This window comes from Neophocaena asiaeorientalis, unplaced genomic scaffold (assembly GCF_003031525.2).
Source record: "Neophocaena asiaeorientalis asiaeorientalis breed wild unplaced genomic scaffold, Neophocaena_asiaeorientalis_V1.1 scaffold119, whole genome shotgun sequence".
Taxonomy (NCBI): Eukaryota; Metazoa; Chordata; class Mammalia; order Artiodactyla; family Phocoenidae; genus Neophocaena; species Neophocaena asiaeorientalis.
Window position 1 is genome coordinate 9,832,069 of NW_020175821.1, and position 15,199 is coordinate 9,847,267.

A 15,199-nucleotide genomic window follows, 5' to 3' on the forward strand; every position below is an offset into this window, starting at 1 on the left:
TCTCCTCTTTCTCCTAGCCAAGCTCACATAAAGTGGCAATTGGTATAAAATCATCACGAACTCCCCAGGCAGAGTGAGTTGTTCTCTCTTCCAAATTCCAGTTGCACCTTGAATATAAACCATATCACCTTGTTGTCATTAGTGGTTTGTATGTATGACTCCTGAAGTTTATACTTTAGAACCCAGAGCCATTTTTTTCACAAAATGATAACACGTATTTTCCACTTCTTCTTTATAACAGCATTCAAACACATAAACATTAATACAATCAATACTTAACTGTACTGATAGTTACCATTCAAGAAATTATGTTCAAATGACAAATGGGCTGTGGAATTACACTTGTCTTTGGATTCTCTTCCATTGCTTACTAGCTACAGGGCTTTGAGCAAATTACTCCAACTCTGCAAGCCTCAGTTTTATCACCTATAAAGTAGGAGAAATAAAAACAGCAGGGCCATTGAAAGGTTTAGATAAAATGTTTTTAAAGTGTCATGTCTACTACACATCACTGTGTAGGTCTTTGGTAAATTCACATGTTGGTGTTGTCATTGTAAAGCACCTGGCAAAATACTTCACTCAAAGTCGGCACTAAACGAATAGTAGTTCCAGTTCCCTTTCGTGTCCTCCTAGAAGTTTTAAATTAATCTGGAGAGCAGCAGCTTATCATCTAAACTAAATACATATTTATGTGACAATTATGATGTGGTCACAACCATTTCCTTATAAACTCTCAGTGGAGACAAGGGGTAATGATTATTATTACCCTTCAACACATTATTAGGCCAAGTAACCTGTTCCTTCTTGGAATCCACTCATGATCTAACGTAGGGGAGGTTGATGCAGATAAACAGATAACTTGATGCCCACAGACCAATAAAACAAAAACAAATTATTTGCAACCTAGGCAGAGCATTGTGCGAAATGTAAAGACAAACAAATCTCAGTCTTGCCCTTGGAGACAGGGGACAGGAAGTGTACCAGCAAAGGATTCATATTGCAGAAGATGGGAAAGAGTCTTGAGAGAGTGGAAGGGAGGAGCCATGAGATCAGAGAAAATGCACAGGTGGATCTGCAAAAGGCTTGATGGATAAGATGAAAAGATACAGAGATGAAGTAGGGGCATTCCAAGCAGGAAGTGTAATGTCAGTAAAGGCCCTGAGGGAGGGAACACTTGATATGACACAGAGACGTAGTCCAGTTTGGTTAAAGCACGTGGTATACAAGAACTTTAGAAGTGAGAATTGTGTTCTGTGGGAATTGGGGAGTTATTGAAAGGGAGTGACTGAAATAGCCCCATCGTATAGGAAGGTTCCATTTCTAGCAGTAGAGTAAATACATCTGGGGCCATGTTCAAGTGAAGACAGAGAGGGGAGCATTAGTTCATGGCTTAAGTCAAAAGGAGCTCACCCACCTGTGGTCAGCCAAATCCAGCTTCTCTATCTCGGGATGCTCTCACTTCTTTAAGCTGTGTCATCGTTGTTTAGTAGAGTTGGCTTTAGTGTCGGTTTGTCTGTATGTTTTAGTTTTTGTTGTTATTGCTTCTGTCTTTCTTTTGAATTACAAGCAGCCCCTGTAGTGCCAGCCATAGAACTTTGGGAGTTGATGCCATTTTTTAGAGACTCTAAAAAAAACAAATCCTAGTATTTATTTTATTTTTGGCAAAGTCATATTTAAATCAATGAAAAGTGATAAAACAAGTGAAATGACCATAGTCACTGATCATTGGGGAATATGTGCTGTTTTAACTATGAGCTCTTGGTAACCAGTGTAATTATTCATATTTAACAGCTGTAGCGTGTAATATTTTTATTTTGCTGCATTGCCTATGGTTAGAGAGCAGGCTAGAGATGAAAACTTTGCTGTATTTTAAATCTATCTACTGGCTTGAGTGTCTATAGAACTCTGGATATTTTTGAAATGAAAGTCAAATATCCATTGTTTTATAGAATAAATGCATTTTTGACCACTTGCCTATTAAGAATCCTAAAATATCAAATTCTATTTTCCCACTGACTTTTGTTATAAAATCAGAAATAAGCTCCTCTGGAAATGTTCATTTTGAGAAATAAGTCATATTTAACAATCCAGCCGGTGTTTCAACATATATTTAAAATAAGAATGTTCCTGCGATATATTAACATTGCTCAAAATGATCCTTAAATGTGTGCAAAATAACTAATTTTGCTTTTATGAAGATTTCAAGGAAAGAAATAGGAGCTGAAATGAAAAAAATATATATATATATATTTGAAGGAAAAAAATTACTCAGCTATATATATTTGTTCCTTCAATTTATGTTTGTTAAGTAATTGATAATTCTCTGTATTAGGAATCCAAAATTAATTGTCATCTGGCCCATGCCCTTCATCCTCTTATAACCTGGCAAAAGGAAAGTAGCATTTAAACAAGCACGTTTACATTGTGATGTGCTAAGTACTCGATAGAGGGATGAGACTGTGCTGGGGAAATACAGCAGGAGAGACCAGCTCCGCCTTCACAGAGAAGGTGGCACCTGAGCAGGGTATTAAAGGGTGAGTAGGAGTTTGGGGCCATCGGAAGAGCATAGTCTCTGGAGTTGGACTTCCTGGTTTAAATCTTGGCTCTTTCACTACTTCTTAAATGACCTTGGACAAATTACTTGTTTCTCTGTACCTTCATTTTCTCCTCCGTAAAACTGGGATAATATTTGTAGCTACATCCGAGGCCGTTATGAAGAGTTAGTGTATGTAAGGAACTTAGGGCACTGCCTTACACATGGGAAGAACTTAGTGCATGAGCTCCTGTTGTTCCATCATTAAGAATGAGAGTAAAGTTGGCACAGCGGAGGGAACAGGGTGCTACATTTTTATTCTGTAAAAATGCAAAATGCCACCTAGCTAATGGCTTCTACAAATGAGCAATTTAACACAAGATGTAGAGAAGAAATGGAAATAGGGTAGAGGCCCTGATTGATGAGAAGGGGACAGAGTTACCAGTCCACTTCCTGAGTCCCTTTGTGACAGGCACCTCAGGTTATCACCACGTGGACACCTGGTGCACAAGCAACTCCTTTTTCCATACTAGACAGTAAGTTCCGTGAAACTGTGGCAATGGAAGAATGAAACCCATTGACTGTAACACTCAACTGAGGAGGCCATAAAAAACTAATACAACAATTACTGCAGGGGACTAGCTCCTGACCTGCTCCAAGAGTCTGTTTCCTCTGCTGATTTCTGTGAAAGATACTTAAATGGTTTTTTTTTAGTTATTTCTGAGATATACATTTAAAGTAATAACTAGAATTATGACTTATAACATTATACCAGAACATATAAGATTTTTAGAAATTTCATGTAATGTCTGAAACATTTATATTAACATATTTCCATACAAATAACCCAAAGAAAGTTTAGTATTAGTTGTTTGTTTGTTTGTTTTTTATACTGCAGGTTCTTATTAGTCATCAATTTTATACACATCAGTGTATACATGTCAGTCCCACTCACCCAATTAAGCATACCACCATCCCCACCCCACCGCGGTTTTCCACCCTTGGTGTCCATACGTTTGTTCTCTACATCTGTGTCTCAGCTTCTGCCCTGCAAACCGGTTCATCTGTACCATTTTTCTAGGTTCCACATACATGCATTAATATACAATATTTGTTTTTCTCTTTCTGACTTACTTCACTCTGTATGACAGTCTCTAGGTCCATCCACGTCTCAACAAATGACTCAATTTCATTCCTTTTTATGGCTGAGTAATATTCCATTGTATATATGTACCACATCTTCTTTATCCATTACATTCTTTTACATGTAGCTGTCAAGTTTTCCCAGCACCACTTACTGAAGAGACTGTCTTTTCTCCATTATATATCTTTCCCTCCTTTGTCATAGATTAGTTGACTGTAAGTGCGTGGGTTTATCTCTGGGCTTTCTACCTTGTTCCATTGATCTATGTTTCTGTTTTTGTGCCAGTACCATATTGTCTTGATTACTGTAGCTTTGTAGTATAGTCTAAAGTCAGGAAGTCTTATTCCTCCAGCTCCATTTTTTTCCCTCAAGACTGCTTTGGCTATTCGGGGTCTTTTGTGTCTCCATACAAATTTTAAGATGATTTGTTCTAGTTCCATAAAAAATGACATTGGTAATTTGATACGGATTGCACTGAATCTGTAGATTGCTTTGGGTAGTATAGTCATTTTCACAATATTGATTCTTCCAATCAAAGAACATGGTATATCTCTCCATCTGTTGGTATCATCTTAGATTTGTTTCATCAGTGTCTTATAGCTTTCTGCATACAGGGTTTTGTCTCCTTAGGTAGGTTTATTCCTAGGTATTTTATTCTTTTTGTTACAGTGGTAAATGGGAGTGTTTCCATAATTTCTCCTTCAGATTTTTCATCATTAGTGTATAGGAATGCAAGAGATTTCTGTGCATTAATTTTGTATCATGCAACTTTACCAAATTCATTGGTTAGCACTAGTAGTCTTCTGGTGGCATTTTTTGGATTTTCTATGTATAGTATCATGTCTTCTGCAGACAGTGACAGTTTTGCTTCTTCTTTTCCAATTTGTATTCCTTTTATTTCTTTTTTTTTTTTTGCGGTATGCAGGCCTCTCACCGCTGTGGCTCTCCCACCGCGGAGCACAGGCTCCAGACGCAGAGGCCTAGCGGCCATGGCCCACGGGCCCAGCCACTCCGTGGCATGTGGGATCCTCCCGGATTGGGGCACGAACCCGCGCCCCCTGCATCGGCAGGCGGACTCTCAACCGCTGCGCCACCAGGGAAGCCCTATTCCTTTTATTTCTTTTTCTTCTCTGATTGCTGTGGCTAGGACTTCCATAACTATTTTAATAATAGTGGTGAGAGTGGACATCCTTGTCTCATTCCTGATCTTAGAGGAAATGCTTTCAGTTTTTCACCATTGAAAATAATGTTGGCTGTGGGTTTGTCATATATGGCCTTTATTATGTTGAGGTAGGTTCCCTCTATGCCCACTTTCTGCAGGGTTTTTAATCATAAATGGGTGTTGAATTTTGTCAAAAGCTTTTTCTGCATCTATTGAGATGATCATATGGGTTTTCTTCTTCAATTTGTTAATATGGTGTATCACACTGATTGATTTGCATATATTGAAGAATTCTTGCATGCCTGGGATAAATCCCACTTGATTGTGGTGTATGATCCTTTTAATGTGTTGTTGGCTTCTGTTTGCTAGTATTTTCTTGAGGAATTTTGCATCTATATTCATCAGTGATATTGGTCTGTAATTTTCTTTTTTTGTAGCATCTTTGTCTGGTTTTGGTATCAGGGTGATGTTGGCCCTATGGAATGAGTTTGGGAGTGTTCCTTCCTCTGCAATTTTTTGGAAGAGTTTGAGAAGGATGGGTGTTAGCTGTTCCCTAAACATTTGGTAGAATTCACCTGTGAAGCCATCTTGTCCTGGACTTTTGTTTGTTGGAAGTTTTTTGGCGGGGGGGTATGCGGGCCTCTCACTGCTGTGGCCTCTCCCGTTGTGGAGCAGAGGCTCCAGATGCGCAGGCTCAGCAGCCATGGCTTACGGGCCTAGCTGCTCCACAGCATGTGGGATCTTCCTGGACCAGCGCACGAACCCGTGTCCCCTGCATCGGCAGGCGGACTCTCAACCACTGCGCCACCAGGGATGCCCTGTTGGAAGATTTTTAATCACTGTTTCAATTTCATTGCTTGTGATTGGTTTGTTCATATTTTCTGTTTCTTCCTGGTTCAGTTTTGGAAGGTTATACCTTTCGAAGAATTTGTCCATTTCTTCCAGGTTGTGCATTTTATTGGCATAGAGTTGCTTGTAGTAGTCTCTTAGGAAGCTTTGTATTTCTGCGGTGTCTGTTGTAACTTCTCTGTTTTCATTTCTAATTTTACTGATTTGAGGCCTCTCCCTCTTTTTCTTGATGAGTCTGGCTAAAAGCTACCAGCTTTTAGTTTTATTGATCTTTGCTATTGTTTTCTTTATTTCTATTTCATTTATTTCTGCTCTGATCTTTGTGATTTCTTTCCTTCTGCTAACTTTGGGTTTTGTTTGTTCTTCTTTCTCTAGTTCCTTTAGGTGTAAGGTTAGATTGTTTACTTGAGAATTTTCTTGTTTCTTGAGGTAGCCTTGTATAGCTATAAACTTCCCTCTTAGAACTGCTTTTGCTGCATCCCATAGGTTTTGGATTGTCATGTTTTCATTGTCAATTGTTTCTAGGTATTTTTTGATTTCTCTTTGATTTCTTCAGTGATCTCTTGGTTGTTTAGTAACGTATTGTTTAGCCTCCATGTGCTTGTGTTTTTTACGTTTTTTTCCCTGTAATTCATTTCTAATCTCATAGCGTTGTGGTCAGAAAAGATGCTTGATATGATGATTTCAATTTTCTTAAGTTTACTGAGGCTTGAGTTGTGACCCAAGATGAGATCTATCCTGGAGAATGTTCCTTGTGCACTTGAGAAGAAAGTGTAATCTGCTGTTATTGGATGGAATGTCCTGTAAATATCAGTCACATCTATCTGGTCTACTGTGTCATTTAACACTTGTGTTTCCTTAATAATTTTCTGTTTGTATGATCTGTCCATTGGTGTAAGTGAGGTGTTAAAGTCCCCCACTATTATTGTAGTTTGCATGGAATATCTTTTTCCATCCCCTCACTTTCAGTCTTGATGTGTCCCTAGGTCTGAAGTGGGTCTCTTGTAGACAGCATATATATGGGTCTTGTTTTATTATCCATTTTTCTGCCTCAGTTATTCTGCTATTGATTCCTTCTAGTGTAGTTTTCATTTCAGTTATTGTATTGTTTATCTCTGTTTGTTTGTTCTCTAATTCTTCTAGGTCTTTGTTCAACATTTCTTGCATCTTCTCAATCTTTGCCTCCATTCTTTTTCCGAGGTCCTGGATCATCTTCACTATCATTATTCTGAATTCTTTTTCTAGAAGGTTGCCTATCTCCACTTCATTTAGTTGTTTTTCTGGGGTTTTATCTTGTTCCTTCATCTGGTACATAGCCTTCTGCCTTTTCATCTTGTCTATCTTTTTATGAATGTGGTTTTTGTTCCACAGGCTGCAGGATTGTAGTTCTTGCTTCTGCTGTATGCCCTCTGGTGGATGAGGCTATCTAAGAGGCTTGTGTAAGTTTCCTGATGGGAGGGATTGGTGGTGGGTAGAGCTGACTGTTGCTCTGGTGGGCAGAGATCAGTAAAAGTTTAATCTGCTTGAATGTTGATGGGTGGGGCTGGGTTCCCTCCCTGTTGGTTGTTTTTCCTGAGGCAACCCAACACTGGAGCCTACCTGGGCTCTTTGGTGGGGCTAATGACAGACTCTGGGAGGGCTCAGGCCAAGGAGTACTTCCCAGAACTTCTGCTGCCAGTGTCCTTGTCCCCACGGTGAGCCACAGCCACACAGCCACCCCCCGCCTCTGCAGTAGACCCTCCAATGCTAGTAGGTGGGTCTGGTTCAGTCTCCCCTGGGGTCACTCCTCCTTCCCCTGGGTCCTGATGCACACACTACTTTGTGTGTGCCCTCCAAGAGTGGAGTCTCTGTTTCCCCCTGTCCTGCAATCAATTCACACTAGGCTTGAAAGTCTGATTCTCTAGGAATTCCTCCTCCTGTTGCCGGACCCCCAGGTTGGGAAGCCTGACGTGGGGCTCAGAACCTTCACTCCAGTGGGTGGACTTTGTGGCATAAGTGTTCTCCAGTCTGTGAGTCACCCACACACCTGTTTTGGGATTTGATTTTACTGTGATTGCGCCCCTCCTACCATCTCATTGTGGCTTCTCCTTTGTCTTTGGATGTGGGGTATCTTTTTTGGTGAGTTCCAGTGTCTTCCTGTCGATGATTATCCAGCAGCTAGTTGTGATTCTGGTGTTCTCTCAAGAGGGAGTGAGAGCACGTCCTTCTACTCTGCCATCTTGGTTCTGTCTCCATACTTATATGATTTTAACAGATATATTTAAAGCTCTGAGTCAGGGCATTTATATAACGTAACCATTAAAATCATGGAAGATACAATTTGCTGAAAATAAGTTATTTGGCCAGTAAAGCATTAGTTATTAAGGTATCTAAGTCGGGATGAAGAAAGTAGAAAATATAATGGAGAAATATATAAAACCAGAACCAAAGAGTGATTAAATAATCACTAAAGTAGCCAAAACTTGAAATCCATTGATTTTGCAATTAGCAGCAGATAAAGGAAGCAAGGCTTTCTGCAGTCCTGGCTTGGACGGGCACATCATGATTACCCTGGTAATCGGTTCCCTGGCTTACAAATTCTGCACAGGTGACTTGCTTTATACATTGCATTTCTGTTTAATCAGACATGCCTACGTTTGTTTTATTTTCTGTGAAATAGGAAATCAAGGAGAAACTGGATTCCAGTCACAAGCGAGATATAGAGGGCATGGGAGTCCCAGAAATCAAGTACGGAGACTCTGTCTGCTTTGTCCAACATATAGCCAGTGGTCTCTGGGTGACCTACAAAGCACAAGATGCCAAGACATCCCGCCTGGGACCTGTGAAAAGAAAGGTGAGGGGTTAAAAAGGCTGGAAGCAACTAGGCAAGGGAAGTGATTGTGAGAATCAGGTGAACATGATGTATGTTTACTTCTTACTATTCTGAAGAGTTATTTCTGTGACAGATTGTGTAGCCTAATGTGGTTACTCTGACCTCATATTCAGTGGGGAAAAAAAAAGAGCTACATAGATGACAAATCTGTGAGGAGAGGGTAGAATATGTTCCATGTGCTCTAAAACCTGAACTAAATGACTTTTGGTGGTATGCTGTTTTGGGAGTATCCACATCATTGCACCTTTCATTTAAGTGGATACTTGAGTTATTATGCAGTTTTCATAATATGCAGACTAAATAGAATCTCTACAAAGAAAAAGGCAGATAGCATGATAACAAGCGCCCAGGAAGCAACATGCAGAAATAGGAGATACCGTGGAATGATACTGTATTCCCAGAGAATGAATGCAGATCTGAGTGGTCTGTCACAGCCTCCTACAGTGGGAAATCTGGCTTGGATACATACAACATCTTTTTTCCAGAAAGTCAATTGCCATAATAGGGTTTCTTTTGATAGGAACCAGAAAATAGATGCTTCAGGCATGATAATTTTTTTTTTGAAAACCCTTACAAAACACGGGTTTGGGTAGCCAAGGAGTCCCATAATAAGTTTCTAGGAAGCACCGTACACTGTGTTTTCTATATGTCAGCCTAATGGGAGGTGATGAAAAGTTTCCCAGAATGCTGGTTATTGTAAGAAAGGAGGTTGGGAGGAAACCATAAAGTAATAAATAGCTTATTTTTGTATAAAGTAAAATGTACCAGGAAAATATCCAGAAAGGGAAAATAAAATTACAAAGAGGAGGTAGAAAATAGAATAAGTAAGATGCCACAAAGACTAACTTGTATGAACCCAGCCCTTCCTCTGCCAATAATTATAAAGGCTGGATTAAACACAGAAACAAACCGTTTGAAGGCTTCCACAAGCAAGGCACCCAGGACATGGGTACTAAATATCCCAAATAGAATGTAAGTGCACTAAGGTGAGTTCCTCCTTTATCACCACTTTCCCCTCAGCATTTTTCTGAGTTGCAGCACAAGGAGTGGGGTCTTAAGTTAGTTTCACCGGGCTGGAGAGACATATTTTGATAAGGTCAGCCGAGGTTTCTGGGACTTGAGGGGCCACATTCCCCAGTGGAGGAAACTATAGAAACATGAACCTGAAATTCTATATGCAGTTTCCCCTAGCATCTTAAGCTGACTGTGGATAGAGTATGACGCTAAGATAGCGAACAGAAAGTGCCAGCTATGGTGGAGAAGAGCAAAGCAGAGATGTGGACAGTATGACAGTACTAGGAGACATAGTCCATAGTCGAAGTCCCTCAAGCTGGAATGGCCCCTGAAAATACAGTAGGTTTTCAACTGAATCCCCAAAAGGGCTCTAACCCAGGAGTAAGGGCTGCACCCTGGAAATAAGGGCAAATTGAAAATCGATGCCAAAGGCCCATCATCTACCCTAACAGCCAATGAGAAGAAAATTAAATCCTTTAAAGAGTATGATAGGGTTTCCCTGGTGGCGCAGTGGTTGGGAGTCTGCCTGCCGATGCGGGGGACGCGGGTTCATGCCCCGGTCCGGGAGGATCCCACATGCCACGGAGAGGCTGGGCCTGTGGGCCATGACCGCTGAGCCTGCACGTCCGGAGCCTGTGCTCCGCAACGGGAGAGGCCACAGCAGTGAGAGGCCTGTGTACTGCAAAAAAAAAAAAAAAGAGTATGATAATATCATCTAGAGTTTCCACAATTTTTCATACCTACTAAGATAAGAATGACATTTAAGAAAGTAGAATTTGTGGATCTTGGTTGTAATTCTGTGTGGGTGGGGACACAGTTGAAGGACCCTGTCAACTAGGAGAGATCCCAGTTTACGGTGTTGATTTATTGTGCCTACCCCTGACTTTTTCATCTGGCCATACTCCAGAGGTCCATTTAATTGCTGAAATGTGCATGTGAATTTGGGAGATGCTTCCAGAAACTCTCTCTAAATGGTGCCATAATGCTCAGCCCTTGATAGGGCTGCCCAGCTCCATTTCGCGAGGAGCCAGTTAAGTTCCCCTCTATAGATACAAAGAATGTCCAATCTGTGTTAAGCATTTTATGAAACAAAATGGGAATTTAGAAAAACCAATTGGAAAGAGACACAGTGAAAAACCTGACGAATGATACTTCACCTTAAAGGAAGTACCTTTCCATCTTGGGCTTCTGCTCTCGGGTTATGGAATTCCTCCGAGAGAAAAAGGACCTTAGGAAGGACCTGAGCTGCAGCGATCAATAGGATACATAATAACAACATTCTAACAGCTGCATCTCCCCCATTTCTCATTACTTTCTTGTTTAGTTGGCTGGTTTGAATGTGTTATCTGAACAAGCAAAACCTAAGGTCTTCAGGGACTGACCCAAAAGCTGGGACTGAGGCCAGAGGTCTTTTTTCGAAAATGAACATAAACTTGTACAAGCCAGCATTCTACTTCCTGTATGAATTCATTAAATCAGGATATGCTTTCAGAAGAATGAAAATAAGGAAGAGATTTTCACGTGGAAAGGAAAATAAGTTGTTTCTTTGTGCTAAAAATGAGATAACAAAAATCCTTATTCTAAGGATATTTTTTGGAGCCACATATTTAATTGTCATAGAGGCCGACTGACCCCCATCCCCCTTCCCCAGGACCTACAAATGGCCTCCCCTCACTTACTCACCATCCAGAGGAAACCATGCCAGGAACTTGAATCAGGATTTGACCCTGACTTGAACCAGAGTCAAACCATCCCAGTTAATAACAGTATATATTTGGCCCTTCTAGAGAAAAAAAGCAGCTGACCTCCACGCCAAAAGATGCCAGCCCCACCCAAAAATTCTATCATGATGTCGCTGGCGAGCAATAAGTATACTAGCTTCCAGACAACTGATCTGAGATCAGTAATATAGTTCCCCTTATAACAAATATGCATGGAGTACCTTTTATATTCTAGGAAACATGCTAAATGACTTACATGTAAATCATCGAATCCTCTAAACAACCCTCTAAATAACACCTGCAGATGGTGAAGTCAAAGCAGAGATTTGCCCAAGGTCACACAGCTGGGATGTGGCCTAGCAGGATTAGAACTCAGGTCAGCTGATACCCAAGCCCAGGCTTTCAAACCCCCTCTCTAGCCTCCATGAGAAGCAAACTACCACCTCGAGCTGCTTCCCCAGTTCTACAGTCAGCTAACTCAGTGTAGCTGTCATTCAGGAGAGAAAGCCATGCCTGATCCCAGTAGAGGGTTTTATTTTAACTTGTCTTTCTTCTTTCTTGGTTTATCTCTGGAGGAAAAGGCTCTGAACAAAGTGATTTTTCTCATCTCCAAGGATAAGGTTTTGTGTTCATTTTAAGAGAAAAATCTATCATAAAATATGTTTTCACCCTTTCAAATTGGCCATCTAGACCCAAGGAATTTATTGTAACTCACATCACAGTGGCACATGAAGTTTCATTTTCATCAAAGCACCGTGTCTCAGGAATGAGTCATAGGTCAGCAATAGGGAGTATGGGGAAAATAACTTTGTTAATGTCCCACTTTCAAAATGGGCCTGTGGGGAACTTGACTGGGGAGAAGGAGTACAAGGCATGAGGGAAATACTGCCAGAAACGTTGACTCTCCAGCTGTGTAACCTGGAACTGGTGTCCTTGGCTCTGGGGTAGGTCATACTCCATCAGGAAGGCCACATGGATGACGGGTTAACACTGCAGAGATGCCAGCATGAGGAGTCCCAGGCTGCCCGGATCATCCGGAACACGACCGCTTTATTCAGCCAGTTTGTAAGGTAGGTGAGCTCCTTCCCTTTCGCTGCTCGTCAGTTTCTATTTTGTGGCCATCCAATCCCACCAACCATCCCCTGTTAATACTATGAATTTTCAGGAAATAAGTATGCACCAGCAAAGAGTTTTGCCAGAAAGAGCTTGGGATTGAAACTTATTTCCCAGTAGGTAAGCTCCTCCCAGCTTCACTCTTGGCCCAACAGATGCCCAAGACGCATTAGTTATTCAGGTTGGTGTCACAAACACCCAAGGTCTTCTCGTGAAAATTAAGTGGAAAGATCTGGAGTGCTTTAAGTCCCATTTGTATTAGTGCGTGAAGAGGGGAGGAGAGAGGAGTAATGGATCCACACCCTCTGTGCTATTTAGAAAGGCTTTCTACATCATTCAGAATTGTTGCTGTGGTTTGGTTCCAAGGAGATTTACATGGAAGGCTTGGGTTAGCCACCTATGGCTGGGACTTAAATGGGGGAAAGTAACTTAGCCTGCTTGGATCATAATTCCTCCAGCCTCAACAGTGCTGCGCAAACAGAACTCTGTGGATTATGTTCACCAGTTACCACGAGGAATGGATTCTGTTGTAAACAGTGCAGTGTTGCAAGCCATCCTTCTCTCATAGGAAAATCTCTAAAGCCTAGAGGGTTTCAATTGCATGTGTGAATTTGCATGAAATGAGAAAAAATTTTTATACTTTTATTTTCCTTCCTGTTGAACTACTGTGATCCAAGGGATGTGTGTTAGTTAGGATACAGGCTAAGTTGCCATTGTGGTTCAGAATAAACTTTTATTTCTTTTTCAAGTAATAATATAGGGGAGGCAGGTGGTTTGGGGAAAACAGACCATGCCGCTACCGGGGCTCAGTTTTCTTCTTTGAGATCTCCTACAGGTTCTTAAAGTGTGTCCCTGGACCAGCCCAGCAGCATCACCTGGGAACTTGTTAAAAATACAAATTCTTGGGTTTTACCCCCGACGGACCTACTGAATCAGACACCGAGGAGTGGTACCTCAGAAAAACTGAGTTTTAATGGGCCTTCCAGTTAATGCTGATGCTTGCTAAAGTTTACAAACCACTGCCCTGGAGTAAAGGTCTTAACCTTGGCCAGATGTTAGATTCATCTGGGAAGCTTTTAACACGCTGATGCCCAGGTGGCATCTCCAAACAATTGCATCAGAGTCTCTGGGGTGAGATCCAAACACCAGCTTTTTATTAGCACTCCCCAGAACATTCTTATATTCAGCCACAGTTGAGAACCAACTGTGCTGGTATGTATACTTCATCCATGTGATTAAAAATAGCTTACTAGGGCTTCCCTAGTGGCACAGTGGTTGAGAATCTGCCTGCCAATGCAGCGGACATGGGTTCGAGCCCTGGTCTGGGAAGATCCCACATGCCGCGGAGCAACTGGGCCCGTGAGCCACAATTACTGAGCCTGCGCGTCTGGAGCCTGTGCTCCGCAAGAGAGGCCGTGATAGTGAGAGGCCCGCACACCGCAATGAAGAGTTGCCCCCCCTTGCCACAGCTAGAGAAAGCCCTAGCACAGAAACGAAGACCCAACACAGCCATAAATTAATTAATTAATTAATTTAAAAAATAGCTTACTAATACCATGTCTGAGGTCCATCCTGAAAAGATGGGAAGACAGAGGAAGTAGAGTGCAAGCCATTTCTTTTTTAAAAAAATATAACCCAGAATTAGATCACCTTATCTTGCATTCTATTGGCTAACAGTAGTAACATGGCCACATCTAGCTGAAGGAAGGCTGAGAAATATCACCTCTGGTTGGTTGGCTATGTACAACTCAGGGGTCCTGATACTAAATTGAAGGCAATTAGACAATAGGGGTATTCCTGCTACAGGATGGGACTGAGACCTGCAAATCAATGATCTTCTGTCTGCTTTTGGCTCTGCCGCTGGTTTTCTGTGAACCTTGAGCAAAATATTTCCTCCTTTTTATTCTGCATTACATCCAGACTGTTCTCCTTCTTCAAAGAAAGAGCCTAAGAACGAATGGCTTGGTATGGGCAGAAAAAATTAGCTACATGTACACGTGAAATTTTCATATAGTCTGGGCTATGACCACAACCATCACCATAGGGAGTGGATGGCTTTATTAATGTGGCCCTCAATTCTCTCAACCTCTGTTCTTATATCTTTCTTAAGTCAGGGGCCCCTACCTCACACATATACAAAAATTAATTCAAAATGCATTAAAGACCTAATTGTAAGACCTTAAACTATAAAACCTGGAGAAGAAAACATAGGCTCAAATCAGCATGACCTTGAATTACGCAATGGTTTCTTCAATATGGTACCGAAAACAAAACCTACAGAAGAAAACGTAGATAGATTGGACTTTATCAGAATTAAAAGCTTTTTTGCTGTGAAGGGCACCATTAAGAAAGTGTAAAAACAACCCATGATATGGCAGAGAATATCTGTGAATCATAGATCTGATAAGGGATTTGTATCTAGAACAAACACTCACAACTCAGCATTAAGAAGACAAATGGAACCAATTTAAAAATGGGTGAAGGATCTAAATAGACATTTCTCCAAAGAAGATATATAAATGGCCAATAAGCACATGAAAAGATGTTCAATACCATCAGCTATCAGAAAAATGCAAATCAGAACCACAGTGATATAACACTTTATTCTCACTAGGATGGGATGGCTATAATCAAAAAGACTGTCGATTAGAAGTGTGGGATAGGATGTGGAGAAATTGGAACCTTCATACACTGCTGGTGGGAACGTAAAATGTTGCAGCCACTTTGGAATACAGTCCGGGAATTCCTCAAAATGTTAAACATAGAGTTACTGTATGACTCAACAATTTCA

The 15,199-nt window shown here is 41.1% G+C and overlaps 1 protein-coding gene across 1 annotated transcript in view; it reads left to right on the forward strand.

Annotated features, from left to right (window-relative positions):
- RYR3 (ryanodine receptor 3) overlaps positions 1-15,199 on the forward strand; it is a 381,491-nt gene that overhangs the window by 105,520 nt on the left and 260,772 nt on the right. Inside the window, exons 11-12 of the mRNA XM_024732458.1 lie at positions 8,348-8,521; positions 12,244-12,365. Coding sequence (XP_024588226.1) covers positions 8,348-8,521; positions 12,244-12,365 — 296 coding nt within the window. The remainder of the gene's footprint in view (positions 1-8,347; positions 8,522-12,243; positions 12,366-15,199) is intronic.